Below are 18,020 nucleotides of genomic sequence, written 5' to 3' on the forward strand. Positions count from 1 at the left end.
GAGGATCGAAGGACACATCTCTTCCTTCGTAGATGCACTGCAGTGCAGCCCTCTACGTGAAGCTGCTGCTCTTTATCTTATAAATAATATGGCGTGTACACATGTTTGTGTAAAATACACCGTAATATGCCACATTTATGGGCCCTCGAGCGCACACAGTGGCTGATTAGCATGCAGCATGTTAAGAGGAGCAGAACGCTCCTAAACAGCATCACCTGATGAGCCCCTCAACCCCCGCATTAGCAATGTTCCCACCATAACCACTTCAGCACAAACTCAATCAGCTCCTGATGCTTAACGCAAACCCAATCACCCCGCGCTAATGCTGTGCCACTTTTGCTTAGGATAATAAATGAGAAATGTCCACAACTGACCTGAAGATGCTGACAACCAGCGCTGAAGCAAGCAGCGAGTGCAGGAGGTGGGGGTTCGCTGGGACGGGGATGGGTTTAGGATGGGGGGATGACTGGGATGAAGGTGTGATGGCGACGCGAGGGGAAAAACAGCAAAGAGAGGGAAGAATGAAGAAAATAGAGGGAGGAAGGAAAAGAGCAATTCTCATGTTGGTGCTTTTAGGAGGACGTGGTGTCTAAAACATGATGGTGATTGCAGTTGCCATGGCACACACACACACCACGGCTCCTGACTCAGTTGAATCCAAATGAGCTCCAAAGATCATCACGTAGCAGGACATTATCACCAGTGACAGTGTTATTCCAGCCTATTGATCTGTTCTCACAATAAACTGATGGCATTTGAATATGCCAATACGCTGATCTCGGGCAAAAGCCTGAATGATTTCGCTTTTAGCCTCTGCAGAAACGGACCCTCGGGGGCCGCAGCACAGCATTCCTGCACATTAACATTCTCTCTGTTCCTGCTTGGGGGTTTTAAGATGTATGTTTTTAATCTGCACTGCTTGAACACGTTATATGTTCCCTTCGCTCTGTGCTGACGTGTCTGTCTCTCTCCTCTCTCCTCTTGTAGGTTTAGCCCGTACGAGTGGTACAACCCGCATCCGTGCAACCCCGACTCAGACGTAGTGGAAAACAATTTTACTCTGCTCAATAGTTTCTGGTTTGGAGTTGGGGCTCTCATGCAGCAAGGTAGTTGCCTCAGCCTGTGGCTGCTGGTGCTCTGTGGAGCTCAAGCTCTCTGTATCCCACTGTCTCTGAGGGGTTGGGGGTTGTTGTTTTTTTTTTACACCAGCGGCAAGAGAGAGGCCTCTGGGCGTCTGCACAGAATTTAGAGTAATTGTGCATATAATATCTTTTTAATTAGATCAACTTAGCTCATATAGGAACGTGGGTACAGTACATGTGGATATGAGGGATTTACATATTCAGTAAAATCAAATTCCCTGAATTTAAAACTGTGGTGTGTACCTTTTATAAATATAATTACATTTCCCTTATCAGCCTATCGGCTCCACACAACTCTCTTTGTCTTTCTCGGTATGGCGATGTTTAGATCTTGTGTTGCTTAGCAACATCCCCGCGCTGTTGTTTTATGTCAAGACAGACAGCGGCAACGGCACCATTGCGTAAATGTTTGCCGTGTGACTGAAAACACACACACAAAAAAAAGTGTCAGCTTAATATAAAAATCTGGTCGTCTTTAGCTCTTTAATTGGATAAATGCTTCTTGTCTCCACCCGCCCCTGCTGTTGTATACACACAAGCCACTATCTCCGTCTGATCTGATAATATTGCTTGACAGAGCCCATTTTCAGATAAAGATGCAGCAGACTTATAACGCTGCATTTTTTACAATACATTTTTAAATCTTGACCTTAACGTTTAGAGCCTTGCATTGTCAAACTCATGCAAGGCTAAAGGGTTAAAGACTTTCCTTTTTAGACAAGGGTTTTTATTGTTTTATTGTTTTTAATTGCGTTGACCTATATTTTAATGAGCCCTGTCTGTAATTCTATATATTTCACTTTGTGATTCCATATCTGTGAAAGGCGATTTACTTAGTTACTGAAAAACTAACATCATCGACAACAAACGTCAAGAAAAGTTACACACTGCAGCTTTAAGATAATGAAAGAGAAAAAATCCCTGGCTGTTTTGACCAGTAGCCGCTCAGATCTCCTATAAATCTGCTCTTGATCACAGCGGTGACAGCACCCATCATCCTCTCCTCTTGCCCTTGGTCCATCAGCGCCCAGAGATCAGTGGGGTTTAGAGTCAGGATGTGAGGTTACCTTGAGTACATGACTCTCTGGCCCAAACTGCTTGTCACTCCTTCACACTTTTATGACGGATCAATATTGAATGTGCTTTATTTGATTTGACTGATTTATGCATCCCGCCCCTTCTTTTTTTTCTTCCTGGTGCCCATTTTAAATAGCACCTCTCTCCCTCTGTGTCTCCTGCATTATTTAAAGCAGCCGCTTGCGACTGAGACAAGATAATTTCTCTTGTTTGAAACCCAACAATCATCTCGTTTCCAGAGCTCTCTCTCGTGAAGTGATCACACCTTGACGCGTGAGGTGAAACCGCCTCGGCCGAAAACTTTTGAGAGAGTTCTCGAGACGAGTTTTTCTTTAAAAGGGAAATGATCTTGTCTTGTTTTGCACACACACACACTCACATGTGAGATCAGAATCATAATGAAGAGGACTGGCTGAGATGAATGCACTGTAACATTTCCTCCTACCGCCTTCCTCGTACCAGGCTCCGAGCTCATGCCCAAGGCGCTTTCGACTCGAATAGTGGGAGGCATTTGGTGGTTCTTCACCCTCATCATCATCTCCTCCTATACTGCTAACCTGGCTGCCTTCCTCACCGTGGAGAGGATGGAGTCACCCATAGACTCAGCCGACGACCTGGCCAAACAAACTAAAATCCTGTACGGCGTGGTGGAGGATGGAGCCTCTATGACCTTCTTCAAGGTAGCTTATACTGCCAGACTGCTTTTTATGACAAGTCCTCCTTTCTCTGCTATTAAAGTTACAGCATATTGCCTGCTGTTTATTTCAGATCACACAACTGTGGTTACATGTGACATCTTTCTTTTTTTACCACTGCAGCAAATGCTGCTTGAGCAGTTACTCTGCTATTAATACGACACAAGAGAGGCTCGTATTTGCGGCGCAGTCAGACAAAGTCGTGTTGTTTTTAATCAAGGAATCAGTCAATAATTATTGCAATTGCAGTCTGATTTCATTCTGCACGCGGCGCGAGTTGTTTTTCCGCTCAAAGGCGTCCCGCTGTGCTTTGGCGTCGGTAACCTCGCTGAGACGGCGGGGCTGTGTATCTCGTCTGATTCCTCATCGCAGCGTTGCTGCTTCTTCTGATTCCAAGTGATGCACTGTCAGAGAGATGACTTGTTTCACGGATGCACCTCAGGAATTCAATTTATTTATTCAAGCCTAACTTTGTTTTGGCAGTTGAACACTTGATCTGCTTGTATTGTCTTAGGATAAACACTTATGGCGTGTTTCCACGAGCACCACCTCGGCACGGCTTGGTTACTTTGCTTTTCCATTAGTGGAAGTACCTGGTCTGGCAAGGTTCCAACTGCAGATCAGTTAAAAAGACTTGAAAATGTGTGTCAATCTCCAACATTTAGGAAAGGAAATGTCTAAAATCTCATCATTTAACAAAGGAGTCTGGTGTATTTAGCGACCGCACTGCTGAAACCGGGCGATCGCGAGCGGCGAGCTGCATCACAACCCGTGCCACTGTATTTCAGACGGAGTCTGTGCTCCGGTCATGCAGGAAGCACTGAACACACCTTTTTAATTAACTGATTCTAATGATTCACTACATCAGAAACAACTGCTTTACAAGTCACTCGTTTGTGTGTGTCGCGTATAAAGCGAAGCGACGGCAGTTTCATGCAGCCGCGCAGTGACGACTCCGCCCACATTGAGGAGGTACTATATTGTAATGGGAAACCAACCGAACCATGTAGAGCCGAGGTGAGGCGAGCCGAGCTGGGACCATGTAGTGGAAACACAAACTATATAGAGATAGTATTCACAGAATGTTGACCACACTGAGCCTCAAAAACTAACTGTGATTTTATTCAACTCCACTCGTGGCCATTAGCATTCCCCTTGCTCCTCCCTATGTCAGCTCATGAATGCATTTGGTGAGGCGGGGGCAGAGACAGAAAGGCCCGCCTCTTTTTCTGCATTCCTGGCTCTCAGTTTGGACCTGTTACTGACCAAACGCTCTAGTTGGATTATTTCCACACACTAGGCCAGAACTAGGTTGTGATTTTTTTTGCAGATATGTTTCCAGTTCTTTACTTTAAAGAATTATTAAATAAAAGATGCCTAAAATGAATCCCTGTTTAAACAGATGACTCAAGGAAACTGCTGCTTTACATATTCAAGAAAATATCAGGTGTTTCTCAAACAGCAGGAAAAGTAGTCATAAAACGTAATTGTATGCATACATTTATAAATTTAGTTATCTTTAAAAAGTGGTGCCCCGATAAAAAAAGTTTAGTCAAGTGACAGCTATTAGAATATATAGAAATGAAACACAAATTAGGTATCAAACTTACAGCAAAGTGTTTTTCTTTCTTTTAAGTCAGTAGCAACTGGACTTGAAGTTACACCTCTCATCCAAGAGGCTTTTTTCATTTCTGTGTTCACATTATTTATATTATAAGTATTAATATACATTCCTTTATTTCTCAAACAATAACTAGAACAAATACTGGAACATCAGAATTTAGACTCGATCGCCGTGTTTATTCTGCCCTCACTTTGCTCCTTTTTTCTGGTGACCTGTAGAAAACAAAAATCTCCACCTATGACAAGATGTGGGAGTTCATGAACAGCAGACGGCAGTCGGTGATGGTGAAGAACGTGGAGGAGGGCATCCAGCGCGTCCTCACCTCGGACTACGCCTTCCTCATGGAGTCCACCACCATCGAGTTTGTCACTCAGCGCAACTGCAACCTCACGCAGGTTGGAGACCTCATAGACTCCAAGGCCTACGGAGTGGGAACGCCTATGGGTAAATAAATTCAAACCTCTGTGTTGTAAATGATTCCACATGAGTCGCAGAGAGGGATAGTATGACACAGGTAGCGGCTCGTGGTGTGGATGATGGATAAGCTCTGAGTATGGGAGGATTGACCTTTATTGATGGGGTCACCGTTATAATGATTCTACGGAGCGAGGTGTAAAAGGTTTAGCTTAATGAAAAGTGAACGGCTGAAGAGGTTGAAATTTATGGATAAGGTTAAAATGTGCCCAAGGATAAAAAAAACAAAAAAAAAAACAGATGCCAGTCAAGCTCTACCCCAGTAAGTGTTTTTTTTTTTTCGAGCTGTACATAATGATTTTTTTCCCAGAATTATTTACAGAAGCAAACGCTCTCAAATACCTTTATTTGCTGTGTTTTACCCGACACTGAGCTCAAGATTACAAGTGTGAGACGGTGTCACAATCACAGAACTAAAATCCAAATGTCAGTTTATGCTGCAGTTGTTCTCCCCATTAAGCACAAGCAAGACAACAAATCCTATGATCCCATGCTGTGCTTCCTAACATCTCCATAACAGGTGTTTTGTTATTGTTTTAGATTGAGTAGAAATTATATAACCCTTATTTAACCTTTTTACACCTAAGCCTCATTATTTGAACCATAAAAGGGCCAGAAAATGTCCTTTTTCCAGAATAGCTTTCAATATCTGGCAGTTATTTACAGTTTACTGCATGTTAAAATGGTGTATTAACAATTTAAAAGGAAGAAAAACAAAAAGCACTGTAGCTGAGCAGTATGAAACTATAACATTTATAGAGCTTTTGTCTCAATGTTCAAAAACAGGCAATAAAATAGAAACTATGTACAGGCGTTTTCCCACTTTTTGCTCTTTCTGACTGCAAAGACGCCGATTTGCCGGCTTCCTGCAACAGCGCGAGTGAAATTACCGTAATAATCACATGCCGGCGCTTGTGCGAACGTGTGGCCTGCGATACGCTCCGTGCTAAAGGGTTAAAACGCTGTGATCCTGTGATGAAGCATGTCGTCTAAAACCATCGAATATCAGAAATGTACATTGTCACAGCAGCAAAGACAGTAAAGGTGATAAATAATAAACATGCATTTCCACATTATGTTAAAGAAAAATGATATCTCAAATTTCTTACAAAACTTTGGTCCCAGAGTTGGGTCAGAGTGAGTCAAATGTGCAGCTCACAACCGTGGCGCTCTCAGAGACCTGAGGCTGAAAGCTGGTGGTGAGAGTCGTCATGACGAGGCCAGGAGGAGAGCACTGCGGCCCGCCGTAATGGCCACATCCATCACCGAGTGATATGAAGCCCATCTAAAATATAGGGGATTAATTCTGGCCATCCACATCTGGCTGCGGCTGCGGCTGATGAGTATGAGGCAGTTATAGATCCGCAGAGATGCCGGTGATTGCCGTGGCCCGCAGCAAAGCTGAGGTGACGCCGTGAAATATGGTCCCACTGTGGCTCCGTAAGTGCACACATACTTACACCGGTGACCTTGAAATGGGCCTGGAAGCATGTATCACTCCCCTTCTTCTTCACTCGCCGCATTTTAAACATAAGACCGGTAAATTCAGCCCAAATCATTTTTGATTCAGCGATAAGTGGTTTGGTATTTCAATGCACGAAGAATGTAATGATCTAACTCATTTCATTCTCCCACCTTTCTGTCCTGTGCTCAGTATTTCAGAAATAAGGCTGATTATAGCTTGTGAAAATGTTTCTTCTGCGATAGAAGAGAAGCTGGAGATAATTAGTGTATTATTTCAAAGTGAGCTCTGTTTTCATGCCAAGGGAATCCTTTCTTTTCTCAGACGGTGGCTTTCTCCTCCTCCTCCTCATCGTCCTCCTTCCAAAACCTTATGAAGACCTCAGTCTGGACGTCAGCCTTTAGGCAATAACTTTTTCCCCCAGCTGAGCACTGTTAAGCAGCTCGTTCCCTGCAGGGCTGTTACAGCAATAAACCAGAGCAGGCCGTAAAATAAGTCTTCACCATTTAGCACTTGTCTGTTTCCACGCGTCCTCTTCCCAGAACGCAAACGCGGTCGACTTAAGCTGTGATCACATGAACACTCGGAGCCTGACAGAGCGGGAGTGATGGATGTCCTGCGGTGTTGAACAGCTGTCAGGTATAAGTGTGTTGTGCATGCACAGTGCGTCGAGCGCGGGGATCCTCCGTTCGCCCGGGCCTCACTCTCAACACCGTCCTCTCGGAGGAGCCGTCCTATTAGCATTTACCCAAGGCCTCCTTTGTTAGGCCATCATTAATCATCTGAAATATGAGGGGAGTCTGAATCAGGGGAGTCGGATGTTTAATCTCTCGTCTTCAAATGAATCCTCGTGCTCGTGCTTATGTACGATATGTAGAACATGTATTCAGAGCACTACATGTCTACTGTACGTGCACAAAATGCATCGATGAACCTGTGCTTTTGAGTCGGGGTGGGATATTTTTACACGGTTGATAAAAGTAGCAGTTGCCTATTTTGAGAGGCTCTGTTCTGCTCATTTTACTTTATTTTCTTGCCGATAGTAGGCAGAATTACAAAATACTTTATTTCCTACGTAAAGTGATTGTATTTCATTTTATAATTAACAGGAATAAAACACATTCTCTCGTACATATTATGTACCGCTGTCCCATCCCATGTATCATATCATTTTGGTTTAAAGGCACTTTGGCACGTCACATATTGCCGACACTGGTAATCTTGCGCGTCAGCGTCCTGTAGTATCTGACTTCACCATCGGGTGGCGGTACAAGTCTGGACGCAGGGAATGAGACGCATTCCCACCAAAGAAGAAGAAAACGATACTACGGCTCCCTCAGACACGTGTGGACAGGAGAGTCGGGGTGTCAGCCGGGTCGAGGCTCGGACAACTGTCCTTGGCGACTACTTCTTCTCGTGTTTTTTTCTGCTTGGTGAGCGGGGCTACGCACACCCAACGCACTCTTTGTGCGCGGTTCCAAAATCCACTCTGTGTGTGGAAGTATACCAGGGCCTTTAAGGAGCAAAAGAAAATGGCAGTAACCAATACCTGAATCAGTACCCAAGTATCATGATTCACTCAAATCACGACCAAAGCATTCTGCTGCTGCACGTGTGTGTTCAAGTGTTTGTTTACAAAAACACATGTAGTTCAAAAATCAGCGGCATCGCATGTATTTTTCAGTTTCCTTTTTGTCAGTCTAAATGCACACAGAGAGTCTGGAATGAAAGAACAATGGATGACAATGAATAAATGATGTATGAGACACAGACGAAGAGAGAGAGAGAGAGAGAGAATCAACTCGAGCAGCTGACGGGCAAAAGTGACCCAGTGTAGCAGACGAAAGTGACGCTACCTGCAACCTGAGGCCAGGTTCACTTCGTTTCAGTGACAGACCGAACACGAAATGTTCCCGTGTTTGTGATGCAAATGTCAAAACACTGTCACACATCTTTTTGGAGTCGCTCTGAATAAACACACGTGCATAAAAATGACTTAAATGGAAATGGAAATGTGCAACCAGGCTTCATTACGTCTAATTTCTGTTATTGCATAAATACACTAACAAGCTTTTTTTAAGGCAGTGATATAAATGAAACATGAATGCTCACAGTAAGTATTAATCTCTTCTGGCCTGGTTTGAGCGGAGTGCGTGTGCTCGCGCTTTGATCGGATGGTGTGCTGTGACACACTCGCTGTGGAAAAGGGAAACCGACTCGACCCCACTCGGGTTCTCTGCAGCGATTACTCCTCCTTTGATCAGGGCGGCAGCTGCGGTGTTCTAATGCCTTGTCGCTAAACTCTGGCGCCTCCTCACCGTCTATGGATTTGGGTTCTTTTTTACTCGACATGACACAAACGTGCACAAAAAACACGCCGATAGAGAAAAACCCTATCGCTGATATACACATATAATCCCAAACACACATGCCACCCGTGTAATGCACACCCCACTGGGCTGCCCCTGTTTTTAGCCTGGGCTCATGAAAGTGAGTGCAAACAGCAGCTAATTCGTCAGAGTCAACAGCAGCTCGGCTGCACAAAGCCACGTCTCTGTTGCCAACTCCCCGTGTGTTATAATTCAGACACAGTGGAGAGGAGTGAGAGAATTTGACAATCACTCTGTGAATGTAGGGATTAGAGGGATTTGAAGGAGGACTTACAACAAAAAAATACTCCCTCTAAGCAGCCAGCAGTAACACGACATGATACATAATATGTTTCATATACCCACATATATACTGTATATATGTATACATATATATATATATATATATATGTATACATATGTGATAATGGCATAGTATCTTCTTTTTTATCTCTGCTCACAAGTCTAACACAGTTGCTGTTGTCCCCGCAGGCTCTCCATACAGAGACAAGATCACAATAGCCATTCTGCAGCTGCAGGAGGAAGGGAAGCTGCACATGATGAAGGAGAAGTGGTGGAGAGGGAACGGCTGTCCTGAAGAGGAGAGCAAAGAGGCCAGCGCGCTCGGGGTGCAGAATATCGGCGGGATCTTCATCGTGCTGGCCGCAGGACTGGTGCTGTCGGTGTTCGTGGCCGTCGGGGAGGTTCTTTACAAGTCCAAACAGAACGCGCAGCTGGAGAAGGTACTGGAGTGCTTCTTGGTGCATTAAGATGTGTCTTGAAGGGACAACAAACAAAACAAACAAACAAAATATACAGGTTTTTTTTACTCATTTTCAGGAGATAAATGTGTCATGTGATCATCAAACGGCCAGTCTCTTCCTTCAAACAAAATAAAAGCCCTTCAATCGGTGTCTGTAGATAATAACGAAAAAACCATCGTCTTTTTCTGACATTATTTATTTTAAGGTGGGAAATGAAAACACAACACAATACGAGAGCTGCGATTAATCATGTATTTGTACGTATGCCAGTAAATGCCAGCTATTTCTGATGAGAGATAAGTGGGGTTTGCGTTCATTATGGTTTCAATTTCAAGTTACAGTGTGTAAAACATTTATTGGTGAAGTTACAGTGCTTAACTTACGTGTATTAGTCCACCACCCAAAGGCACGGCCGCCCTAAATTAGCTCTTTAACAGAGATTCTATTTTTCATGCTAGAATATAATCATTATTGTTATCCATGATGTTTCAAATGTACTGTTTGACGAAAAAAAAACTGAAAGAAACAGTGAAGCGCGTTGTTTTTTTCTTGATTAAGCTGCAGCGCCGCGGAGTGCTGCTGGAACCTTGTTCTAACATCTGCAGAACTTTACTCCCCTTTGACGCGTGGGGCGCACGTGCGAGTGTCGCTTTAAACAAATTCAAAACCATGCAAACACCTTTCATCATCGGATTTGTGAGAAAGGAAAACATGTCGTGCAGCTCCTGTGCTCCTGCCTCTGGTTGTTTTTTTTCCCCCCCTCTTTTCTTTCATAAGAGAACTTGGAGTGCTCCCATGATTCACCACAGCGTGTGCACCGTGTGTGCCGTCTAGTGCGTTCTAACCTGTGCAGTGATGATGACAATGATGATGATGATGTTTCCAGGTAATTGTGGGGACTGTGTTTGATGGCATATTTGAATTATTTACGTCTACAAAATTACAGCTCGGCGGCATGTTACTTTATCACCGCCCGTAATTAATTTCTCTTTTTTTTTTTTTTTACGGGCTGCATATGTTTCGGGGCACATCATAGATATCATTAATCAAGAGCCACAGGACTGGGTCACAGCATTCAGATCATTTGCAAATGCCACTGTCTCCAGGCTACGGAGGTGCTGGTAATTTACATGCCGACAACAAGGCTCTCCTCTATTTTCTTGCTCTGCGATCTTTCTCCAAACCCAGCTTTTTTTAACCCCTCAAACAAAGGTTGTTTGCCATCTTTTTTTGCAATCAGTCTAACTGGTTGGTTTTTAAGCGCCTCTACTTCATTATCACTTATATATCCCATTCATACGCCGGACAAATATATGTAAAAACAAACAAAAATACCTGGTGCATAAGCCACCCACAGATATCCATTTGACACACCTACACAAAGAGGAAAAGAACCACTTCATACTTTAATGCTCTCTCTCTCTCCTCCTTTCTATCTCCTCTCCTCCTCCTCCTCCTCCTACAAGCTCTTCTGAATTTGAATTAGATTTTGCATAATCAGTAAGTGAATGCATGGGAATTGGTCTTGGCAACACTGTTGCACAAGCATATTGGCATTTTATGGGATTTCACACCGTATACATAATGCAGCGACGACAGAAGAGAGGCTCAGAGTGCAGGAGTTATGCAAGCCGTGTTCGTTTGAGTGGGTGATTGATGTTTTATAAGAAGGTAACCAGTATTTTGGGATGTTTTGTCCTTTGTTTGGCATCTTTTTACACATTTTCTCGACGGTTTTGATTGGGATTTATTTCTTGACAGGATTCTGTTGTGCGGCAGTAACGCTAAAAAGAGAGGATTCTGGGGCACCATCAGATTTCCCTGTGTTGGTCTGCGTTGCAAAATAAAATGTATAGATTTGGTCATTCAAGAGGTCTGACCTTGTGTTGATGACACACACTCACTCACTCACACACAGGTGTGTGTAATTGTAATTACTCTGGCTGATTAGAAATGGGCGGGGCCTTTGTTGGGCATTTCGGTACAGCGACCAATAAGAGCGGTGACGGGTTCAACAATCTGTCCCGCCCACACAGGTGCTACACAATTAACCAGAGAGTGGAGCTGTCACTCAAAGCCGACTTCTCCACACCCACAAAAACCAGAGAAGATGTGTAATCAGAAAACACCTGTGTGGGCGGACCTTTTCTTTTTCACAGCGGACATTTTGAGACGCCGATAATAGCGTTCACCCGGAAACTGAGGCTTTCATTAGATTTGTTTTAGAGCTGAAACAATTACTCAATTCATCGATTGTTAACTAAGTTAGGTTAACTATTTTGATAATCGATTCATCGGTTTGAAGCTTTTTTTTTATGATTAAAAAAAGATATTTGAGAACATCATTATTTCCAGGTTTTTTTATGTTTTCTTAAATTTAATGGACCAAACGATCACTCGATTAATCGTGAAAAAAAATGACAGATTCATCGATTATGAAAAGAATCGTTAGTTTCAGCTCTAATTTGTTTTCCTACTGTGACTGTGTCAAAATGACTGCCATGAAAAGGGCCCATAGATGTACAGAGGATTTAACCCTAACTTGCAGTATACCACGATATTAATGGGATATTTCAACAAGTTTGCACACATGAATAAACTTTCTCATCCCAAGGAGGGAAAACATAGCCTTTAAAACAGTTATATGGTGTCTTTTTTGGTTTTAAAAGACCTTCTGACGTTCAAAAACCTGTTCAGACTGAGTTTTAATGCCATTTTCTTTACAAAAACGGTGCATTAGGGCTTTTAAAGACCAGACTGGCAAATGCTCTTACTGTATTAGCCTATTTAAAGAACAACAGCATTATCAAGCAACATTAAAGAGTGTTTTTTTAAGCATTAATGCCACCATTAAGTGTAACCTCCGTTTACCTATTCCATGGACACTGAGGTGACCTGAGGAGCACATGCTGTATAAAAGACAATTATTTTGCTTGTAATATTTTGAGCATTACAAAAACTGCAATAAAAAAATATATATTATAAGCAATGTACACACTTTTTACCATACTGGCAACTCATCTTATGTCTTGCTAATATTCTGTACTCACCATTTTATACACAGTCTGTCTAAAAAGTGACAATATCTGCTGTGAAGTTGCACAGGTCTGAGTAATGTGGCAGCGATTACGGTGCCAGCAATAACTCCCCCTCTCTCTCTCTCTCTCTCCCCGTTTCCCCTCCACAGCGATCGTTCTGCAGCGCCATGATGGACGAGCTGCGCGTCTCTCTGAAGTGCCAACGCCGCCTCAAACAGAAGCCTCAGCCGCCCGTCATTGTAAAGACTGAGGAGGTCATTAACATGCACACGTTCAACGACAGGAGACTCCCGGGGAAGGAAACCATGGCATGAGGACTGACGCGTACCCCCCAAAAACCACAAGGAAAAAAATACACGGAGGGGAGACTTAACGCTGACTCAACCACTAACTGACGTTAGCAGTCCAAACAGGATTCCTTTTCTTATGTAGACAGATGTTTCCTGTGGAAATATAAATAGCCGAGCAGTGTCACCTCACTGCGACGTTCAGGGGAATTTGGACTTTGGTTGGGGTTGTGGTTTGTTGCCGATGACGACGTGTGTAAATTGAAATGATCCGTGTTGGTGTTCGGGATGAAACATGAGTCTGGTCCACACTAGACGTGGATTTAAACACACATATAACACATGTACGCACACAGACGCTCATGTGACACATGTTCAGACAAGGAAACTCTATTGTGACAGTAACACCAGATGTAGTTTTTTCTGTTGATGTCAACGCCCTTTGTCTTACCTCCGTGTGTGTGTGTGTGTGTGTGTGTGTGTGAGAGAGAGACCCCCGTGTGTCCCACCCTGCAGTGGCTTGAGTTTCTTGCAAATGATTTGATTAAAAAAAACACTAATCTCCCACCAACAAAAGGGAAGCGGCAGACTGATCCAAGTGGTTTCCTATATGACCTGATGATGTATGTAAAAGTGATATTTAGTTTGGGATCATCTGCGCTGAACCTTGTCGACCCCGTGCCATCGTTTTTCTTCTGTAACGCCTTTTCTCGTGCCAAAGTTCTGCCATTTGTATAAGAACTTCCTGTCCTGTCCTGTCATGTCCTGTCACGCCTCTTTCTGTTCGAAGCCTCTACAGTACGACCCTCAACGTTTTACTGCCCTCGCTCCTTCTTCACCTTTTGTCCTCACGTGCCACGCCGTCTGCGGTTTTCACTCTGTATCAAAAGTTGTTGTTTAAAATGCAGTATTTCTACAAAAATGTTTGTTTTTGTACAAGAACAAGAAGTTTTGTAGTACTTTGTATCATGGTAGCCCCTCCTCCTGCCTGTGGATAAAAATATGTAGCAGATACCAACTCAAGCCGTCAAACCCTTAACACCTGGTGGCTGTAACTCAAACTCTGCTGTTTAAGGTTCATCACGCTCTCTTTTTCTCATCATGCAAAACAAAGAGCAAGAAAAGTCTTGTTTTCTGTCACTTTCCCTGTGGGGCCTGCTGTACATAATGTCTGGAGACAATGTGGTGGATTTTGGTATGTACAAAAAAACTGGAAGTAAAAAAAAAAAAAAAGAAAAAGGGGTGAGTCATTGTAGGAATCACGACCCGGCAGCAAAGTCCTTCTGACATGTGTGGTTCGCCAACACTCGCTGTGATGAGTCACCTTGAAAGACATAATAAAATATCCGACTGTTGCCTGGATTCAACTCAGATACCAGGCAACGCTGTTTGCCTCTCATTTGGCTCACACTAAGTTTTTACGTATTTAAATAATTATACTGTATAGTGCAATATAACCTTCGCAGTATGTCGGTATATATCTGTTATAAACTCATTTTTGGAAGGAGTCTAGAAATGACATTGTATTTTTTTCTCCATTTAGTGTAGATTTTCTGGGATTTGTGCTCACTCTGCTCACACTTGATGATGACGATCGCGTGATTTGATGGATGGTTTGGCTCGAGTTTGGCTGCTAAACTGACCTTTTGACAACTATTACTTGAAATCAAACGCAGCTGATGTGGCTAATAAACTACAGATTTAAAGGAATACTTCACCGATTTGCATTTACCTTTGTATTGCTAGAATAGGGGTAGTATTTTTGAAAAATTGTGCTTCCCGACCTCAGTTTCCCCTGAGTCGAGAAATATATTTGTCACGTGGCCACCAGTGACACTTGGTCCTGTTAGCGTAGCTGTTAGCAAAGATGGCGGACACCGTTTACATTCTGGGACTGAGGTCCTGTCGGAAACTGAGGTTGAGCAGCACAATTTTTCAAAAAATGCCACCCCTGTTCTAGTAATACAAAGCTAAATGCACATCGGGGGTCAGGGTCACACCGTTATTGTTGCCCTCACAGAATGATCTGGAGGGCGAGGACTTGATGGCGGCTCACGGGCGGAACAGATCACTGATCCACTGATTGTCTCCAAACATGTCTTGTCTCCATCGCGTGACAGACTCACACGTGTCCCACCTGTTCGCCTGTTGTCTGTTAAACTCTTGTTCCATGTTGTGAAATGACAAGCAGACTCGGTACAGGCCTCTCCGTCACTGAACACCCTCCCTCCCGTTTGCCCATTTAATCATTTCAAGGACTAATTACAAAAAAATAAAAAATAAATAAAAACACACACACACACATTGGCCAAACCCTAGTGATGACATCTCTGCTGTTTATGAATCTGATCCGAGCTAATGATTTCCTCACCACAACCATTTATTCTAGGCGTTATGACGAACTGACAGGGACGATGTTACGACAGGAACTCGTTGGCTCTGGACCAGCATTGCTTGTCATTTTCCACCTACTGGCCTGAGCTGAACTGATGGAATAATTGCAAACATTTAAGTAGAAGTGACTACAAAGGCTTTGCTGTCCTGTCAAAAAAGAAAAAAAAATTAAAAAAATGATGATGACCTGATAGGATTTGACATTGATGCAAGGTTTTACAAATAATGTCATTAAAAAAAAGTCATAATTGTAGTTTTGCCTTATGTTCTTTACACAGAATCGCCTTCTTATTTATTTATTTTTTTAAGGAATGAGCAGCAGGCAGAAGACAGGATGTCTCCTGGTATCTCATTTAAGAGTGCATCAATACCATCAAGCATAATGGCGAGCGTTATGTCCTGCGGTGTTTTGAAATGTCAAGCTCCTCCTATTGATTTAGTGCCCAAAGACTCGTTTTGTATTATCTAAATGAATACATTAGGTAATTGCTGGATTGCTAATCAAATAAGGATCGTAAGCATGTTTCAGCAGCCGTTTTTTAAGTGATTCGCTCGATGGGCTGTTGGATCACAGAAAACGATGATGATGTAATGCCAATTCACAATAGTTCACAGGAGACCAAGGAAAATGAGAGGAGAGTGTCCTCGTCCCTTCTGACGCTCGGATATTTCGACCGCAGCTCCGTTTCTGACAAGGTCTTTTTCTTCCTCTCTTCCTGAGAGTCTGAGAGTAATGACGAGAGCGGTTTGTGCAGGCCAACCTCTGCCGCCACAACATAAATGGCCAACCTGTCTGCCCTCCAGATTGACAGGGAATGTCAGCGCATGTGTCGGCGTGTTCTGGGGGGACAGTTTAGTCTGTCACACTTATTTCCATCATATTAAGTCGTCTTCCCTCTTTCTCCGAATCCGTCGTCGGGGAAGGTATCCTTGGATAACACCTTGTTCATTGGGCAATCAATGGCTGGCAATGCGTTTTGGACCAAGAATTGCTCTCTGAATGTGACTTTGGTTCGTCAGACAGATTTGATAGGCTAATAGAAGCTGCCAAGAGAAGGTTTTGTGAAGGAGGAAATGGATTCCACTGCTCATTTCCCAATGACTTTAATAATTCAGGACGCCACAGTAAGAATCATGGAAGCCCACTTTGAATTCTCTTCATGGAACAATCATGTGCACTTGTAAAATTATGACCTACGCTGTTATTGGGCAATGTATTATATTATATCCCATAAAATCTTGTGGTGTTTAAATAATTGCGTTTTTTATATTAACCCTTTAACGCCTAAGCCTCAAAATGTCAGGTTTTTTTGGATTATTGCAGCCATAAAAGGGCCAATGAAAATGTCCTGTGAGTAAGTGCTTTGGCCCATTTATTCCAGAACACTTAGAACTTGACTGCATGTTAAAAGAGTGTTTCAAGTCAAAATAAACAAAAAAAGGCAATCTTCATTTAGATCAAAACACGGTAGTTGCACATGAAGAATGAAGGGATTTTGACATTTAAACTGTATAAATCATATTTCCAATGTTTGAGTGAGTTGAGTGTATGAGTGTTTGCGCGAAAAAAGGCCAACAAAATGGAAACGATGTACCTCAGCAGTGGTTTTATCACCCAAAAGCACCGTCTTACATGATTAAGGTTAGTGTTCACAGTGTGTGGCCACCGCACATTGGCTTCGAAGTGCAAGTTCTAATTTTTCCAGCAGCACAAAGCGTTGCATAGTTACACTAATGTAAAGAGTGCTTGCCCAAACATATCCAGCTGATGATACGCACAGTGTTTAAGGTTTAATTCTGTGCAAGAAGTGTTTAACTTTACTGATGAACCACAAGAACAAATATTCCCATATAACCATTGAATCCAGTGGGTTTTTGTGCGCCATGCTCGTGGTAATGTTTGTCCATCCACGCTGAAATATCTGTGGAGAAGCCTTAACTTGCCCTCTGGACACGTCTCAACTCTTTTATATGGAATGCAGTCACTTTGATAGCAGGTCATTTTTCTATCATTTACCTCACAAAGAAACAAAGGTTAAACATGACATGTTTACACTTGTCAGCATTCAGCTCAAAATCTTGAAAAGTCACAGATAGAACAATATCATTTTGTGTGTATATATATATATATATAGAGAGAGAGAGAGAGACCGAGAACAACTTAAGACAGCACATGCTGCACATGCAAATGACTGCGACTATAAAGACTCATCCTCGCGCGTGTCAGCTCATCTCAAATCTCAAATTGCAGACAATCTTCTTCTTCTTCTTCTTTTTTAATTAGTTGTGTTAAATATAATACGTCACATGTTGCTGACGCTACTTAATCACAGTCCCACAGGCGTGGTATGGTATGGGTCTGCGTGAATGACTCCACCGTTTGTCGCCACGTGGCTCGTATCGTCAAAGGCCGCAGACGGCCACTCCTCAGCCGCGGAACGTTTCAGGTCTCCTCTCTGTGAAGTTTCGCCGTGTATAATGTGGAATCCCGGGGAAGTGCAAGAAGACGGGAATTGCAGGAGCAAGTGATGATTTGATACGCATGAGGATCTTGGCCAGCAGAAGCATGTGTCTGCTCGCAGATAGCACAGAGAGGAGGAGGAGGTGGTGGTGGTGGTGGTGGTGGGGGGTTGGGGTATTTGAGGAGCGTCTGGGCCCACACAAAGGAATCTAATTGTTTTACTGGAGCTAAGT

General features: G+C 43.1%; 1 protein-coding gene across 1 annotated transcript; it reads left to right on the forward strand.

The window, feature by feature from the left end:
* Positions 1 to 955: 955 nt before the first annotated feature.
* Positions 956 to 14,448, forward strand: LOC122759813 (glutamate receptor ionotropic, kainate 2; the record flags this gene model as incomplete). Its single annotated transcript, XM_044014813.1, has 5 exons — positions 956 to 1,106; positions 2,682 to 2,899; positions 4,757 to 4,982; positions 9,336 to 9,586; positions 12,795 to 14,448. Coding segments are annotated over 5 exons (1,011 nt in total), but the record flags the coding sequence as incomplete, so codon positions are not given.
* Positions 14,449 to 18,020: the final 3,572 nt, after the last annotated feature.

This window comes from Solea senegalensis, unplaced genomic scaffold, assembly GCF_019176455.1.
Source record: "Solea senegalensis isolate Sse05_10M unplaced genomic scaffold, IFAPA_SoseM_1 scf7180000012403, whole genome shotgun sequence".
Taxonomy (NCBI): Eukaryota; Metazoa; Chordata; class Actinopteri; order Pleuronectiformes; family Soleidae; genus Solea; species Solea senegalensis.